At 46.2% G+C, this 17452-nt stretch overlaps 1 protein-coding gene across 1 annotated transcript in view; it reads left to right on the top strand.

Moving 5' to 3' along the window:
* Positions 1 to 17452, top strand: part of LOC306933678 (uncharacterized protein) — a gene marked incomplete at its 5' end in the record, with an annotated part of 149248 nt that overhangs the window by 119663 nt on the left and 12133 nt on the right. The window contains 9 exons of the mRNA XM_079515988.1: positions 4339 to 4395; positions 4541 to 4594; positions 5601 to 5654; positions 7761 to 7814; positions 8723 to 8776; positions 9641 to 9748; positions 9836 to 9943; positions 10057 to 10164; positions 10304 to 10357. Coding sequence (XP_079372114.1) covers positions 4339 to 4395; positions 4541 to 4594; positions 5601 to 5654; positions 7761 to 7814; positions 8723 to 8776; positions 9641 to 9748; positions 9836 to 9943; positions 10057 to 10164; positions 10304 to 10357 — 651 coding nt within the window. The remainder of the gene's footprint in view (positions 1 to 4338; positions 4396 to 4540; positions 4595 to 5600; positions 5655 to 7760; positions 7815 to 8722; positions 8777 to 9640; positions 9749 to 9835; positions 9944 to 10056; positions 10165 to 10303; positions 10358 to 17452) is intronic.

Here is a 17452-nt window from a genome sequence, read left to right as displayed (position 1 = left end):
CACTCCATTGTTGTGTTGTTTCAGGGTGACCAGGGAGAGATTCACTCCATTGTTGTTGTTTCAGGGTGAACAAGGAGAGATTCACTCCATTGTTGTTGTTTCAGGGTGAACAAGGAGAGATTCACTCCATTGTTGTGTTGTTTCAGGGTGAACAGGGAGAGATTCACTCCATTGTTGTTGTTGTTTCAGGGTGAACAGGGAGAGATTCACTCCATTGTTGTTGTTTCAGGGTGAACAAGGAGAGATTCACTCCATTGTTGTGTTGTTTCAGGGTGAACAGGGAGAGATTCACTCCATTGTTGTGTTGTTTCAGGGTGAACAGGGAGAGATTCACTCCATTGTTGTGTTGTTTCAGGGTGACCAGGGGGAGATTCACTCCATTGTTGTTGTTGTTTCAGGGTGAACAGGGAGAGATTCACTCCATTGTTGTTGTTTCAGGGTGACCAGGGGGAGATTCACTCCATTGTTGTGTTGTTTCAGGGTGAACAAGGAGAGATTCACTCCATTGTTGTTGTTTCAGGGTGACCAGGGGGAGATTCACTCCATTGTTGTTGTTTCAGGGTGACCAGGGGGAGATTGACTCCATTGTTGTTGTTTCAGGGTGAACAGGGGGAGATTCACTCCATTGTTGTTGTTTCAGGGTGAACAGGGGGAGATTCACTCCATTGTTGTGTTGTTTCAGGGTGACCAGGGAGAGATTCACTCCATTGTTGTTGTTTCAGGGTGAACAAGGAGAGATTCACTCCATTGTTGTTGTTTCAGGGTGAACAAGGAGAGATTCACTCCATTGTTGTTGTTTCAGGGTGAACAGGGAGAGATTCACTCCATTGTTGTGTTGTTTCAGGGTGAACAGGGGGAGATTCACTCCATTGTTGTGTTGTTTCAGGGTGAACAGGGGGAGATTCACTCCATTGTTGTTGTTTCAGGGTGAACAGGGAGAGATTCACTCCATTGTTGTTGTTTCAGGGTGAACAGGGAGAGATTCACTCCATTGTTGTGTTGTTTCAGGGTGAACAGGGGGAGATTCACTCCATTGTTGTGTTGTTTCAGGGTGAACAGGGAGAGATTCACTCCATTGTTGTTGTTTCAGGGTGAACAGGGAGAGATTCACTCCATTGTTGTTGTTTCAGGGTGACCAGGGAGAGATTCACTCCATTGTTGTTGTTTCAGGGTGAACAAGGAGAGATTCACTCCATTGTTGTTGTTTCAGGGTGAACAGGGAGAGATTCACTCCATTGTTGTTGTTTCAGGGTGAACAGGGAGAGATTCACTCCATTGTTGTGTTGTTTCAGGGTGAACAGGGGGAGATTCACTCCATTGTTGTGTTGTTTCAGGGTGAACAAGGAGAGATTCACTCCATTGTTGTTGTTTCAGGGTGAACAAGGAGAGATTCACTCCATTGTTGTTGTTTCAGGGTGAACAAGGAGAGATTCACTCCATTGTTGTTGTTTCAGGGTGACCAGGGAGAGATTCACTCCATTGTTGTGTTGTTTCAGGGTGACCAGGGAGAGATTCACTCCATTGTTGTTGTTTCAGGGTGAACAGGGGGAGATTCACTCCATTGTTGTTGTTTCAGGGTGAACAAGGAGAGATTCACTCCATTGTTGTTGTTTCAGGGTGAACAGGGGGAGATTCACTCCATTGTTGTTGTTTCAGGGTGAACAGGGGGAGATTCACTCCATTGTTGTTGTTTCAGGGTGAACAGGGGGAGATTCACTCCATTGTTGTTGTTTCAGGGTGAACAAGGAGAGATTCACTCCATTGTTGTGTTGTTTCAGGGTGAACAGGGAGAGATTCACTCCATTGTTGTTGTTTCAGGGTGAACAGGGGGAGATTCACTCCATTGTTGTTGTTTCAGGGTGAACAAGGAGAGATTCACTCCATTGTTGTGTTGTTTCAGGGTGACCAGGGAGAGATTCACTCCATTGTTGTTGTTTCAGGGTGAACAGGGGGAGATTCACTCCATTGTTGTTGTTTCAGGGTGAACAAGGAGAGATTCACTCCATTGTTGTTGTTTCAGGGTGACCAGGGGGAGATTCACTCCATTGTTGTTGTTTCAGGGTGAACAAGGAGAGATTCACTCCATTGTTGTTGTTTCAGGGTGAACAAGGAGAGATTCACTCCATTGTTGTTGTTTCAGGGTGACCAGGGAGAGATTCACTCCATTGTTGTTGTTTCAGGGTGAACAAGGAGAGATTCACTCCATTGTTGTTGTTTCAGGGTGAACAGGGAGAGATTCACTCCATTGTTGTTGTTTCAGGGTGAACAGGGAGAGATTCACTCCATTGTTGTGTTGTTTCAGGGTGAACAGGGGGAGATTCACTCCATTGTTGTGTTGTTTCAGGGTGAACAGGGAGAGATTCACTCCATTGTTGTTGTTTCAGGGTGAACAGGGAGAGATTCACTCCATTGTTGTTGTTTCAGGGTGACCAGGGAGAGATTCACTCCATTGTTGTTGTTTCAGGGTGACCAGGGAGAGATTCACTCCATTGTTGTTGTTTCAGGGTGACCAGGGAGAGATTCACTCCATTGTTGTTGTTTCAGGGTGACCAGGGAGAGATTCACTCCATTGTTGTTGTTTCAGGGTGACCAGGGGGAGATTCACTCCATTGTTGTTGTTTCAGGGTGAACAAGGAGAGATTCACTCCATTGTTGTTGTTTCAGGGTGACCAGGGAGAGATTCACTCCATTGTTGTGTTGTTTCAGGGTGAACAAGGAGAGATTCACTCCATTGTTGTTGTTTCAGGGTGAACAAGGAGAGATTCACTCCATTGTTGTTGTTTCAGGGTGACCAGGGAGAGATTCACTCCATTGTTGTTGTTTCAGGGTGACCAGGGAGAGATTCACTCCATTGTTGTGTTGTTTCAGGGTGAACAAGGAGAGATTCACTCCATTGTTGTGTTGTTTCAGGGTGAACAAGGAGAGATTCACTCCATTGTTGTGTTGTTTCAGGGTGAACAAGGAGAGATTCACTCCATTGTTGTGTTGTTTCAGGGTGAACAAGGAGAGATTCACTCCATTGTTGTGTTGTTTCAGGGTGAACAAGGAGAGATTCACTCCATTGTTGTGTTGTTTCAGGGTGAACAAGGAGAGATTCACTCCATTGTTGTGTTGTTTCAGGGTGACCAGGGAGAGATTCACTCCATTGTTGTGTTGTTTCAGGGTGAACAAGGAGAGATTCACTCCATTGTTGTTGTTTCAGGGTGAACAAGGAGAGATTCACTCCATTGTTGTTGTTTCAGGGTGACCAGGGAGAGATTCACTCCATTGTTGTTGTTTCAGGGTGACCAGGGAGAGATTCACTCCATTGTTGTGTTGTTTCAGGGTGAACAAGGAGAGATTCACTCCATTGTTGTTGTTTCAGGGTGAACAAGGAGAGATTCACTCCATTGTTGTTGTTTCAGGGTGACCAGGGGGAGATTCACTCCATTGTTGTTGTTTCAGGGTGAACAAGGAGAGATTCACTCCATTGTTGTGTTGTTTCAGGGTGAACAAGGAGAGATTCACTCCATTGTTGTGTTGTTTCAGGGTGAACAAGGAGAGATTCACTCCATTGTTGTGTTGTTTCAGGGTGAACAAGGAGAGATTCACTCCATTGTTGTTGTTTCAGGGTGAACAAGGAGAGATTCACTCCATTGTTGTGTTGTTTCAGGGTGAACAGGGAGAGATTCACTCCATTGTTGTGTTGTTTCAGGGTGACCAGGGAGAGATTCACTCCATTGTTGTTGTTTCAGGGTGAACAAGGAGAGATTCACTCCATTGTTGTTGTTTCAGGGTGACCAGGGGGAGATTCACTCCATTGTTGTTGTTTCAGGGTGAACAGGGAGAGATTCACTCCATTGTTGTTGTTTCAGGGTGACCAGGGAGAGATTCACTCCATTGTTGTTGTTTCAGGGTGAACAAGGAGAGATTCACTCCATTGTTGTTGTTTCAGGGTGACCAGGGAGAGATTCACTCCATTGTTGTTGTTTCAGGGTGAACAAGGAGAGATTCACTCCATTGTTGTTGTTTCAGGGTGACCAGGGGGAGATTCACTCCATTGTTGTTGTTTCAGGGTGACCAGGGAGAGATTCACTCCATTGTTGTTGTTTCAGGGTGACCAGGGGGAGATTCACTCCATTGTTGTTGTTTCAGGGTGAACAAGGAGAGATTCACTCCATTGTTGTGTTGTTTCAGGGTGAACAAGGAGAGATTCACTCCATTGTTGTGTTGTTTCAGGGTGAACAAGGAGAGATTCACTCCATTGTTGTTGTTTCAGGGTGAACAAGGAGAGATTCACTCCATTGTTGTTGTTTCAGGGTGACCAGGGGGAGATTCACTCCATTGTTGTTGTTTCAGGGTGACCAGGGCGAGGACAGCGGAGCGGACGGGCCTCCAGGTCCCCAAGGTGACAGAGTGAGTTTGTTCACATGGTTCTGATTTGTCTCCCCGGCCGCGTCTGCCACTTTGATAGATCTATTTATGCTTCTTCTTTCTTGTTTTTCTCTCTCTCTCTCCTTGGCTTCAACGTGTCTGGTTCCTATCGTCTGAACCCGGCCAGGGACCGCACGGAGACCGTGGAGACAGAGGAGGGCCAGGTGACCCCGGATACATTGTGAGTGTGCATGGAGAATATTTGAAATAAAGCATTGGTTCAACAAAGGTGTTCATGTCAAGGAACCCCCCGAATTGACACTTATTAGCCCGCGGACCCCTATTTAAAAACATTATGCCAGGGACCCCCATAAGAGAACATGTTTTACGGCACTAGCAGTGATTCTCAACCCGTTTAATTTCAAGGACCCCCAGTTTAACATGCATTAAGTCTACGGACCCCCCATTGAATGACATTTCTATCTCTGGGACACCAATTTATATTAAATGTAAAATCAATGTTAATTAAACTATGAGAGTTAGTGTCCATTTGGTTCCATTTGTACACTCTGTTGAGTTACAGACCCATATAAGGGTCCATTTGGTTCCATTTGTACACTCTGTTGAGTTACAGACCCATATAAGGGTCCATTTGGTTCCAAACTATCATTTAGCTGGGGGCGAAATTTTTTTGTGACAAACTAATTGGAAACTAAATGAAAACTAAGCTATGATGACTAAAACTAAGACTACATATATTGACAATCTCCTCAACAAATAAAAACTAGACAAAAATGTTAGGAAGGGACTAGTGGACAAGAGCATCTCTTGTCCACTAGTCCCTTCCTAACATTTTTGTCTAGTTTGACATCATTTTACACTTGGTTGCATGCTGAAAATAGCCGATCTACAAGCTCACAACGCGTCGCGCTGTGCCACATTGTGAGCTTGTAGATCGGCTATTTGTCTAGAATAAGCCATTAACGACGACATCAAGGCCCGCCAAAATTAATTTTAGTCGACTAAATCAACTAGATTTAGTCGACTAAAATTGTATGATATTTAGTCGACTAAGATTGCATTCACACCTGCGGTGATGATCGACACTCTGCTGCGCTTTGAAGTGAATGCAACATAAAACTAGACTAACGCTAAAACATTCCAGGTGACTAAAATGTGATTAACTATGTGAGACTAAAACCAAAATGTGCTCCAAACCAACCCTGGGTGCCTGTGCTGTTTCTCAGGGTCAGGATGGCGTCGACGGAGAGAGAGGTGAAGCGGGCGCGCCAGGACTTCCTGTGAGTCAGTGCCTCTCAAACCTTTATCCATGTCAAGGTAGTAGGGCATTCACTTCTAGTCATTTTTACTAGTTGACTAGTTGCCTAGTTTACTAGTCGACTAGTTGTTTAACTACCTATTTTTTGGGGGGGGAAATACATATTTGTACATTTAAAAACTGTGTACATTGGTGACTATAACTATAATCTACGTGATCTTGAGGCCTACAAAATCGGGAAAAAAATATTTAAAAAAAAAGAAAAAACGTTTTTTTTCTTCTTATGAACTAGTCAACTAGTACCAACAAGGTCGACTAGTGGATTTACTAGTCGACTAGTAAATCCACTAGTCGACTAGTAAATCCACTAGTCGACTAGTTGCTTAATGCCCTATAGGTAGTAGCCATGTGGTGTCACATCTCGAAACTTAAAAACACGTCTGGCCACTCTGGGGTCATCATAACGTCTACTCTAGCGTTCGTGTTCAGCTCAGACAGTGTTTCGTGTTTCAGCTCAGACAGTGCAGCTCAGACAGTGTTTCGTGTTGCAGCTCAGACAGTGTTTCGTGTTCAGCTCAGACAGTGTTTCGTGTTCAGCTCAGACAGTGTTTCGTGTTCAGCTCAGACAGTGTTTCGTGTTCAGCTCAGACAGTGTTTCGTGTTCAGCTCAGACAGTGTTTCGTGTTCAGCTCAGACAGTGTTTCGTGTTCAGCTCAGACAGTGCAGCTCAGACAGTGTTTCGTGTTCAGCTCAGACAGTGTTTCGTGTTCAGCTCAGACAGTGCAGCTCAGACAGTGTTTCGTGTTCAGCTCAGACAGTGCAGCTCAGACAGTGTTTCGTGTTCAGCTCAGACAGTGCAGCTCAGACAGTGTTTCGTGTTCAGCTCAGACAGTGCAGCTCAGACAGTGTTTCGTGTTCAGCTCAGACAGTGCAGCTCAGACAGTGTTTCGTGTTCAGCTCAGACAGTGCAGCTCAGACAGTGGTTCGTGTTCAGCTCAGACAGATTTATTTCTTCACTTGATTCAATACTGAGATATTTCGGTATTCATTTCCCGTTTCCTTTTGTTTAATAAAAAAAGGTAAATAAATACAATGAATGAAAAAGTAATTGGAAACACAGACAGCCCTCTCGGGGCGTCGGAAGGACAATATCATTCAACCAGAACCAAGGACGTCTGTTTTCAATTAGTATAATTAGAATAACTGATCAAATTAATATCAAATATCTAAACTTTAAATAAAGTTAATTTTAAACAGCCTGACTAGACATTAGAATGACCCTGCGAGTGTTTTAAGTGTAATGCGCCGCCAACCCATTTAGACAAAGTCATACGATTTGTCACACACGTTACCGCAGTGAAATCTGTTCTCCGCATTTGACCCATCTCTTGGAGCGGTGAGCCGCAGCCAAGGTCGCGAATACAAGCGGCCAAAATTAGTTTTCTTCGACGGGTGACTGGCATCTCCCTTAGAGATCAGGGTGAGAAGTTCAGTCAACCGAGAGAGACTCGGAGTAGAGTCGCCAGAAATGGTGGAACATCGGAGTCAAATATGTGGAATTTCTGTGTGGAGTTTGCATGTTCTCCCCGTGTCCCCTAGGGTAGCTACCCTCACAAAAAACATGCAGTAATTCTGGTCTCTAAACCGCCTCCCCCTGGCCAGCCGGGGCACCTGATGGAGGGGAAAGGAACTGGTTGGAATAACGTTCCTTCCACGCGCTACGTCCAACCAGGGAAACTCCCCCCTGTCAGGTGTAAAGGAGCGACTTGGACACTCAGGCCTGAAGGAAGCATGAGTTCAAGTCCGTTGCTCTCCCCAGGTTGGCGGAGGGTGTGTAGAGCCCAGGATCACATTAGATAATTGACACAGGGGTGAAAAATTTGTGGGATAAAAATATATTAAAATGGTGGTAAAATCACTGTTCCAGCGTTGTGTACACTAGACAGACTTGTTCAGAGATCAGAGCGCAGCTGCATTTAGTGTAAAACACTTAGTTTGGTGTATGCTGCCTGCTTTAAAACACCACTGTTCATTTATTAATTTGTACACTCAGAGTATTTGATTTGACAGTGTGTACCTGCTTCTGTCAGAACAATACAAAATAAACAAGTGGTGACTATCATTTCAGGGACATCCTGGACCGAAGGCACATGCAGGACCCAAAGGATCCAGAGGTGATCAAGTAAGGGCAAAAATAATAGTACATTTTATACTTCATGCCATACGGATGTTTTGATGATGCGTGTTTCGACGCTACTGTGATGTGAGCATGTCTGGTTATGAACTGTTTTACTGTGATGTGAGCATGTCGGGTTATGAACTGTTTTACTGTGATGTGAGCATGTCAGGTTATGAACTGTTTTACTGTGATGTGAGCATGTCAGGTTATGAACTGTTTTACTGTGATGTGAGCATGTCAGGTTATGAACTGTTTTACTGTGATGTGAGCATGTCAGGTTATGAACTGTTTTACTGTGATGTGAGCATGTCGGGTTATGAACTGTTTTACTGTGATGAGCATGTCGGGTTATGAACTGTTTTACTGTGATGTGAGCATGTCTGGTTATGAACTGTTTTACTGTGATGTGAGCATGTCAGGTTTATGAACTGTTTTACTGTGATGTGAGCATGTCTGGTTATGAACTGTTTTACTGTGATGTGAGCATGTTGGGTTATGAACTGTTTTACTGTGATGTGAGCATGTCGGGTTATGAACTGTTTTACTGTGATGTGAGCATGTCGGGTTATGAACTGTTTTACTGTGATGTGAGCATGTCGGGTTATGAACTGTTTTACTGTGATGTGAGCATGTCAGGTTTATGAACTGTTTTACTGTGATGTGAGCATGTCTGGTTATGAACTGTTTTACTGTGATGTGAGCATGTCTGGTTATGAACTGTTTTACTGTGATGAGCATGTCTGGTTATGAACTGTTTTACTGTGATGTGAGCATGTCTGGTTATGAACTGTTTTACTGTGATGTGAGCATGTCAGGTTATGAACTGTTTTACTGTGATGTGAGCATGTCTGGTTATGAACTGTTTTACTGTGATGTGAGCATGTCGGGTTTACGAACTGTTTTTGCTCCAGGGACGGAAAGGAGAAGCAGGGTCGAGGGGCGCGACGGGAACCAGAGGACCACCGGTCAGTGCAACGCATGACTTTGATCATTAAAAAAAAAGACTAAATGAAACAGAATAAAATGGTGTAAAAAAAAAAAAAAAAAGGTCAACGTATTTTCTTCTGTAAAACCTTGAACAAAATGTCTTTATTGTGATACCGATAAATAGGAACTTCAAGTATTACTATGTTGGTTCCATTGATCCAAGTTGGAACATAATCGATTGATTAGTCATTCAAATAAACATACCGCGCCCAAGCCGTGCTACTCATAAACTGAGTTGGCAGTGCCTGCAATCCAATCCATGACCGTGTGGTTCAGAGGCGAGAGCTCTGAGCTACCCGGACACAAAACGTAACACTTAACACTTAACACGGCCGAATGGCTGCCGTGTTAAGTGTTCAGTTTGGTGGCATTATTGGGCAATGAACGTTTTAAAGATCAAATGGCCCTGATCCAGAAAGGTTTTGGAAACGCTGGTATGGGACGCACACGCAGATTAGGCACACCGACGGACCGACATGCAGAAACCACGGTCAGACGTGCGGTGGAACATGCGCTGCTCCGTGCTGGCGGTCAGGTTAGGGTTTGAGGTACTGTAGGTTGTCGGTCGAATGCAGGGGTTCTCAACCGGTGGGTCGCGACCCCCCGGGGGGGGTCGCCAAATAATGTTATGGGGTCCCCAAATTATTTTCAAAAACTTTTTGTGAGACGTTGCCAAAGCATTTTCGGGGGTCCCCGGCCAAAAACGTTGAGAACCCATGATGTAGGTTGTCGGTCTAATGACAGTCGGACCAATAGTATGTCTAAAATAAAGCCTGTACCCCGCTGCGCTGATATACTTGAATCACTGCAAGCTTTCACATACTTGGTTCCTTTTTCGAAAGGGTCCCGAGGGTCCTCCTGGCCCAAAGGGGGCGGTGGGCAGGGAAGGACTTGAGGGTCAACATGGAATGGACGGACAACCTGGCAGAGACGGACACAGAGGAGTTGAGGTAAATGTGGTAGCAGTGGTGCTATTCCCCAGGTCAAAGGTCAAACCAACCACCACCGTCCACCGATCTCTCTCTGCCTCTGTTCAGGGGGAGCAAGGAGCTGACGGAGAATTCGGCTTGCCTGGCAAACCTGGCCAGCGAGGTGACACCGGCGTGCCAGGACTCCCCGGGAGTCAGGGCTCCTTTGGACCCAAGGTGAGACGTGAAGTTCTGGTTAGAAATTTGAGCTCGTGTCTGACAGAAATGGATTCCCACACTCCACCACTCAACTTAACCTGGCCCATGCTATTGTTTTAACGTACATCCAGGGTGAGAGAGGAACGCAAGGCCAAACCGGAGCCTCAGGGAAGAGAGGCTACGTTGGTATGATGGGCCTGCCGGGGGCTCAGGGGGACCAGGGACTCAAAGGGCAACCAGTAAGTGCTATACTTCAAATGCACAAATCATAATCCATGACACATTATTTTGTACAAATAAAAAGGCATTATTTGGTACTTAATTTGCTTTTGCTGCGATCTGGAGGATCACGATACCTTTACCGTGTTTGTCTGCCAGGGTGACGCTGGGGGACAAGGATTTCCAGGGTTTCTTGGGATGTTTGGGCCAAAGGTACAGTACTATCTCCTACCCACCTATCTCCTACCCACCTATCTCCTACCCACTGGTACAGTACTATCTCCTACCCACCTATCTCCTACCCACCTATCTCCTACCCACTGGTACAGTACTATCTCCTACCCACTGGTACAGTACTATCTCCTACCCACTGGTACAGTACTATCTCCTACCCACTGGTACAGTACTATCTCCTACCCACCTATCTCCTACCCACCTATCTCCTACCCACTGGTACAGTACTATCTCCTACCCACTGGTACAGTACTATCTCCTACCCACTGGTACAGTACTATCTCCTACCCACCTATCTCCTACCCACTGGTACAGTACTATCTCCTACCCACGTATCTCCTACCCACTGGTACAGTACTATCTCCTACCCACCTATCTCCTACCCACCTATCTCCTACCCACTGGTACAGTACTATCTCCTACCCACCTATCTCCTACCCACCTATCTCCTACCCACTGGTACAGTACGATCTCCTACCCACCTATCTCCTACCCACCTATCTCCTACCCACTGGTACAGTACTATCTCCTACCCACCTATCTCCTACCCACCTATCTCCTACCCACTGGTACAGTACTATCTCCTACCCACTGGTACAGTACGATCTCCTACCCACTGGTACAGTACTATCTCCTACCCACTGGTACAGTACTATCTCCTACCCACTGGTACAGTACGATCTCCTACCCACTGGTACAGTACGATCTCCTACCCACTGGTACAGTACGATCTCCTACCCACTGGTACAGTACTATCTCCTACCCACTGGTACAGTACTATCTCCTACCCACTGGTACAGTACTATCTCCTACCCACTGGTACAGTACTATCTCCTACCCACTGGTACAGTACTATCTCCTACCCACTGGTACAGTACTATCTCCTACCCACTGGTACAGTACTATCTCCTACCCACTGGTACAGTACTATCTCCTACCCACTGGTACAGTACTATCTCCTACCCACTGGTACAGTACTATCTCCTACCCACTGGTACAGTACTATCTCCTACCCACTGGTACAGTACTATCTCCTACCCACTGGTACAGTACTATCTCCTACCCACTGGTACAGTACTATCTCCTACCCACTGGTACAGTACTATCTCCTACCCACTGGTACAGTACTATCTCCTACCCACTGGTACAGTACTATCTCCTACCCACTGGTACAGTACTATCTCCTACCCACCTATCTCCTACCCACTGGTACAGTACTATCTCCTACCCACTGGTACAGTACCATCTCCTACCCACTGGTACAGTACTATCTCCTACCCACTGGTACAGTACTATCTCCTACCCACTGGTACAGTACTATCTCCTACCCACTGATACAGTACTATCTCCTACCCACCTATCTCCTACCCACTGGTACAGTACTATCTCCTACCCACCTATCTCCTACCCACTGGTACAGTACTATCTCCTACCCACCTATCTCCTACCCACTGGTACAGTACTATCTCCTACCCACTGGTACAGTACTATCTCCTACCCACTGGTACAGTACTATCTCCTACCCACTGGTACAGTACTATCTCCTACCCACTGGTACAGTACTATCTCCTACCCACTGGTACAGTACTATCTCCTACCCACTGGTACAGTACTATCTCCTACCCACTGGTACAGTACTATCTCCTACCCACCTATCTCCTACCCACTGGTACAGTACTATCTCCTACCCACTGGTACAGTACCATCTCCTACCCACTGGTACAGTACTATCTCCTACCCACTGGTACAGTACTATCTCCTACCCACTGGTACAGTACCATCTCCTACCCACTGGTACAGTACTATCTCCTACCCACTGGTACAGTACTATCTCCTACCCACTGGTACAGTACTATCTCCTACCCACTGATACAGTACTATCTCCTACCCACCTATCTCCTACCCACTGGTACAGTACTATCTCCTACCCACTGGTACAGTACTATCTCCTACCCACTGGTACAGTACCATCTCCTACCCACTGGTACAGTACTATCTCCTACCCACTGGTACAGTACTATCTCCTACCCACTGGTACAGTACTATCTCCTACCCACTGGTACAGTACTATCTCCTACCCACTGGTACAGTACCATCTCCTACCCACTGATACAGTACTATCTCCTACCCACTGGTACAGTACCATCTCCTACCCACTGGTACAGTACCATCTCCTACCCACCTATCCTACCCACTGGTACAGTACTATCTCCTACCCACCTATCTCCTACCCACTGGTACAGTACTATCTCCTACCCACTGGTACAGTACCATCTCCTACCCACCTATCTCCTACCCACTGGTACAGTACTATCTCCTACCCACTGGTACAGTACTATCTCCTACCCACTGGTACAGTACTATCTCCTACCCACTGATACAGTACTATCTCCTACCCACTGGTACAGTACTATCTCCTACCCACCTATCTCCTACCCACTGGTACAGTACTATCTCCTACCCACTGGTACAGTACTATCTCCTACCCACTGGTACAGTACTATCTCCTACCCACTGGTACAGTACTATCTCCTACCTACTGGTACAGTACCATCTCCTACCCACTGGTACAGTACTATCTCCTACCCACTGGTACAGTACTATCTCCTACCCACTGGTACAGTACCATCTCCTACCCACTGATACAGCACTATCTCCTACCCACTGGTACAGTACTATCTCCTACCCACTGGTACAGTACTATATCCTACCCACTGGTACAGTACTATCTCCTACCCACTGGTACAGTACCATCTCCTACCCACCTATCCTACCCACTGGTACAGTACCATCTCCTACCCACTGATACAGTACTATCTCCTACCCACCTATCTCCTACCCACTGGTACAGTACGATCTCCTACCCACTGGTACAGTACTATCTCCTACCCACTGGTACAGTACTATCTCCTACCCACTGGTACAGTACTATCTCCTACCCACTGGTACAGTACTATCTCCTACCCACTGGTACAGTACTATCTCCTACCCACTGGTACAGTACTATCTCCTACCCACTGGTACAGTACTATCTCCTACCCACTGGTACAGTACTATCTCCTACCCACTGGTACAGTACTATCTCCTACCCACTGGTACAGTACTATCTCCTACCCACTGGTACAGTACCATCTCCTACCCACTGGTACAGTACTATCTCCTACCCACTGGTACAGTACCATCTCCTACCCACTGGTACAGTACTATCTCCTACCCACCTATCTCCTACCCACCTATCTCCTACCCACTGGTACAGTACTATCTCCTACCCACTGGTACAGTACTATCTCCTACCCACTGGTACAGTACCATCTCCTACCCACTGGTACAGTACTATCTCCTACCCACTGGTACAGTACGATCTCCTACCCACTGGTACAGTACTATCTCCTACCCACTGGTACAGTACGATCTCCTACCCACTGGTACAGTACTATCTCCTACCCACTGGTACAGTACTATCTCCTACCCACTGGTACAGTACTATCTCCTACCCACTGGTACAGTACTATCTCCTACCCACTGATACAGTACTATCTCCTACCCACTGGTACAGTACCATCTCCTACCCACTGATACAGCACTATCTCCTACCCACTGGTACAGTACTATCTCCTACCCACTGGTACAGTACCATATCCTACCCACTGGTACAGTACTATCTCCTACCCACTGGTACAGTACTATCTCCTACCCACTGGTACAGTACTATCTCCTACCCACTGGTACAGTACTATCTCCTACCCACTGGTACAGTACTATCTCCTACCCACTGGTACAGTACTATCTCCTACCCACTGGTACAGTACCATCTCCTACCCACTGGTACAGTACTATCTCCTACCCACTGGTACAGTACCATCTCCTACCCACTGGTACAGTACCATCTCCTACCCACTGGTACAGTACCATCTCCTACCCACTGGTACAGTACTATCTCCTACCCACTGGTACAGTACGATCTCCTACCCACTGGTACAGTACTATCTCCTACCCACTGGTACAGTACTATCTCCTACCCACTGGTACAGTACTATCTCCTACCCACTGGTACAGTACTATCTCCTACCCACTGGTACAGTACTATCTCCTACCCACTGGTACAGTACTATCTCCTACCCACTGGTACAGTACCATCTCCTACCCACTGGTACAGTACTATCTCCTACCCACTGGTACAGTACCATCTCCTACCCACTGGTACAGTACTATCTCCTACCCACCTATCTCCTACCCACCTATCTCCTACCCACTGGTACAGTACTATCTCCTACCCACTGGTACAGTACTATCTCCTACCCACCTATCTCCTACCCACCTATCTCCTACCCACTGGTACAGTACTATCTCCTACCCACTGGTACAGTACTATCTCCTACCCACTGGTACAGTACCATCTCCTACCCACTGGTACAGTACTATCTCCTACCCACCTATCTCCTACCCACCTATCTCCTACCCACTGGTACAGTACTATCTCCTACCCACTGGTACAGTACTATCTCCTACCCACTGGTACAGTACTATCTCCTACCCACTGGTACAGTACCATCTCCTACCCACTGGTACAGTACTATCTCCTACCCACTGGTACAGTACTATCTCCTACCCACTGGTACAGTACTATCTCCTACCCACTGGTACAGTACTATCTCCTACCCACTGGTACAGTACCATCTCCTACCCACTGGTACAGTACCATCTCCTACCCACTGGTACAGTACTATCTCCTACCCACCTATCTCCTACCCACCTATCTCCTACCCACTGGTACAGTACTATCTCCTACCCACTGGTACAGTACTATCTCCTACCCACCTATCTCCTACCCACCTATCTCCTACCCACTGGTACAGTACTATCTCCTACCCACTGGTACAGTACTATCTCCTACCCACTGGTACAGTACCATCTCCTACCCACTGGTACAGTACTATCTCCTACCCACCTATCTCCTACCCACCTATCTCCTACCCACTGGTACAGTACTATCTCCTACCCACTGGTACAGTACTATCTCCTACCCACTGGTACAGTACTATCTCCTACCCACTGGTACAGTACCATCTCCTACCCACTGGTACAGTACTATCTCCTACCCACTGGTACAGTACTATCTCCTACCCACTGGTACAGTACTATCTCCTACCCACTGGTACAGTACCATCTCCTACCCACTGGTACAGTACCATCTCCTACCCACTGATACAGTACCATCTCCTACCCACTGGTACAGTACTATCTCCTACCCACTGGTACAGTACTATCTCCTACCCACTGGTACAGTACTATCTCCTACCCACTGGTACAGTACTATCTCCTACCCACCTATCTCCTACCCACTGGTACAGTACTATCTCCTACCCACTGGTACAGTACTATCTCCTACCCACCTATCTCCTACCCACTGGTACAGTACTATCTCCTACCCACTGGTACAGTACTATCTCCTACCCACTGGTACAGTACTATCTCCTACCCACCTATCTCCTACCCACTGGTACAGTACTATCTCCTACCCACTGGTACAGTACTATCTCCTACCCACTGGTACAGTACTATCTCCTACCCACCTATCTCCTACCCACTGGTACAGTACTATCTCCTACCCACTGGTACAGTACTATCTCCTACCCACTGGTACAGTACTATCTCCTACCCACCTATCTCCTACCCACTGGTACAGTACTATCTCCTACCCACTGGTACAGTACTATCTCCTACCCACTGGTACAGTACTATCTCCTACCCACTGGTACAGTACTATCTCCTACCCACTGGTACAGTACTATCTCCTACCCACTGGTACAGTACTATCTCCTACCCACCTATCTCCTACCCACTGGTACAGTACTATCTCCTACCCACCTATCTCCTACCCACTGGTACAGTACTATCTCCTACCCACTGGTACAGTACTATCTCCTACCCACTGGTACAGTACTATCTCCTACCCACCTATCTCCTACCCACTGGTACAGTACTATCTCCTACCCACTGGTACAGTACTATCTCCTACCCACTGGTACAGTACTATCTCCTACCCACCTATCTCCTACCCACTGGTACAGTACCATCTCCTACCCACTGATAGTTAGCGCCAGCATTAGAATGCACTAAAACAAATATCATTAGTAAGAGTAAGAGATAGACCAGTGTTTCTCAAGAAGCAGCATTTTTGAAAAGGGGGCATCGAGGTGTTCTTGGAGAGAGTTTGTGTTCCTTTCTTATTGTTTCATACGTATATGCCAGTTTAATAGATTGATACTGAGATGATACTGATGATTATTCAATGAGTTAATGAAGAAAACAGATGCACTTGAATATATTAAAAACCTCCCCCATTTTCCTTCTATGTTCCCTCAGCCCAATGTTACTTTGTTATGATGACATAACATATATTATAGGCTTTAAATGTGCAATCCGTAAATGTAATGTCCTACCCTGGATTTTGAAGCCAGGTCTTCCACATGTAGTCAGGGGATATTAATACAATCTGGGACCAAGAATTTTCTTCACCAATGTGTGTGTAAAGGTGTCTACTAACATATCTATAGTCACCAATGTGTTTGTAAAGGTGTCTACTAACATATCTATAGTCACCAATGTGTTTGTAAAGGTGTCTACTAACACATCCCACATTGGTTTATATTCAACCACCCTAGGGGAATGTTTGACAGCTGCTGAAAGTTGGGGTAGCCTACCAGTCAACCATTATAAGACAAAATGTTCTAAATTTCATTATGCTTTAAGTAGCATGTGACGTGTCAAACTAGGGGGTTTTCATGATGCTGAATCCATTGCAAGAATTAGTTTTGCACACAAAACACTCCTTCGCCTAGAAATGGCATAGCCGTCATCACAAATGTGATGAGGTCAGCACATTTGGGCATATTTGGGCAAGTGGCTATGGCCAAACTAGGGGACAAACTAGGGGGTTTTCATGATTCTGAATACATTCCAAGCATTAGTTTTGCACGAAAAACACTCCGTGGGCTTAAAAAGGCCATAGCCGTCATCACAAATGTGATGAGGTCAGCACATTTGGGCACATTAGGGCACATTTGGGCTGGT

This window comes from Electrona antarctica (assembly GCF_951216825.1).
Source record: "Electrona antarctica genome assembly, chromosome: 12".
Classification (NCBI taxonomy): Eukaryota; Metazoa; Chordata; class Actinopteri; order Myctophiformes; family Myctophidae; genus Electrona; species Electrona antarctica.
Note: the sequence above shows the minus strand (reverse complement) of the source record. Positions and strands in the feature narration are given on the sequence as shown.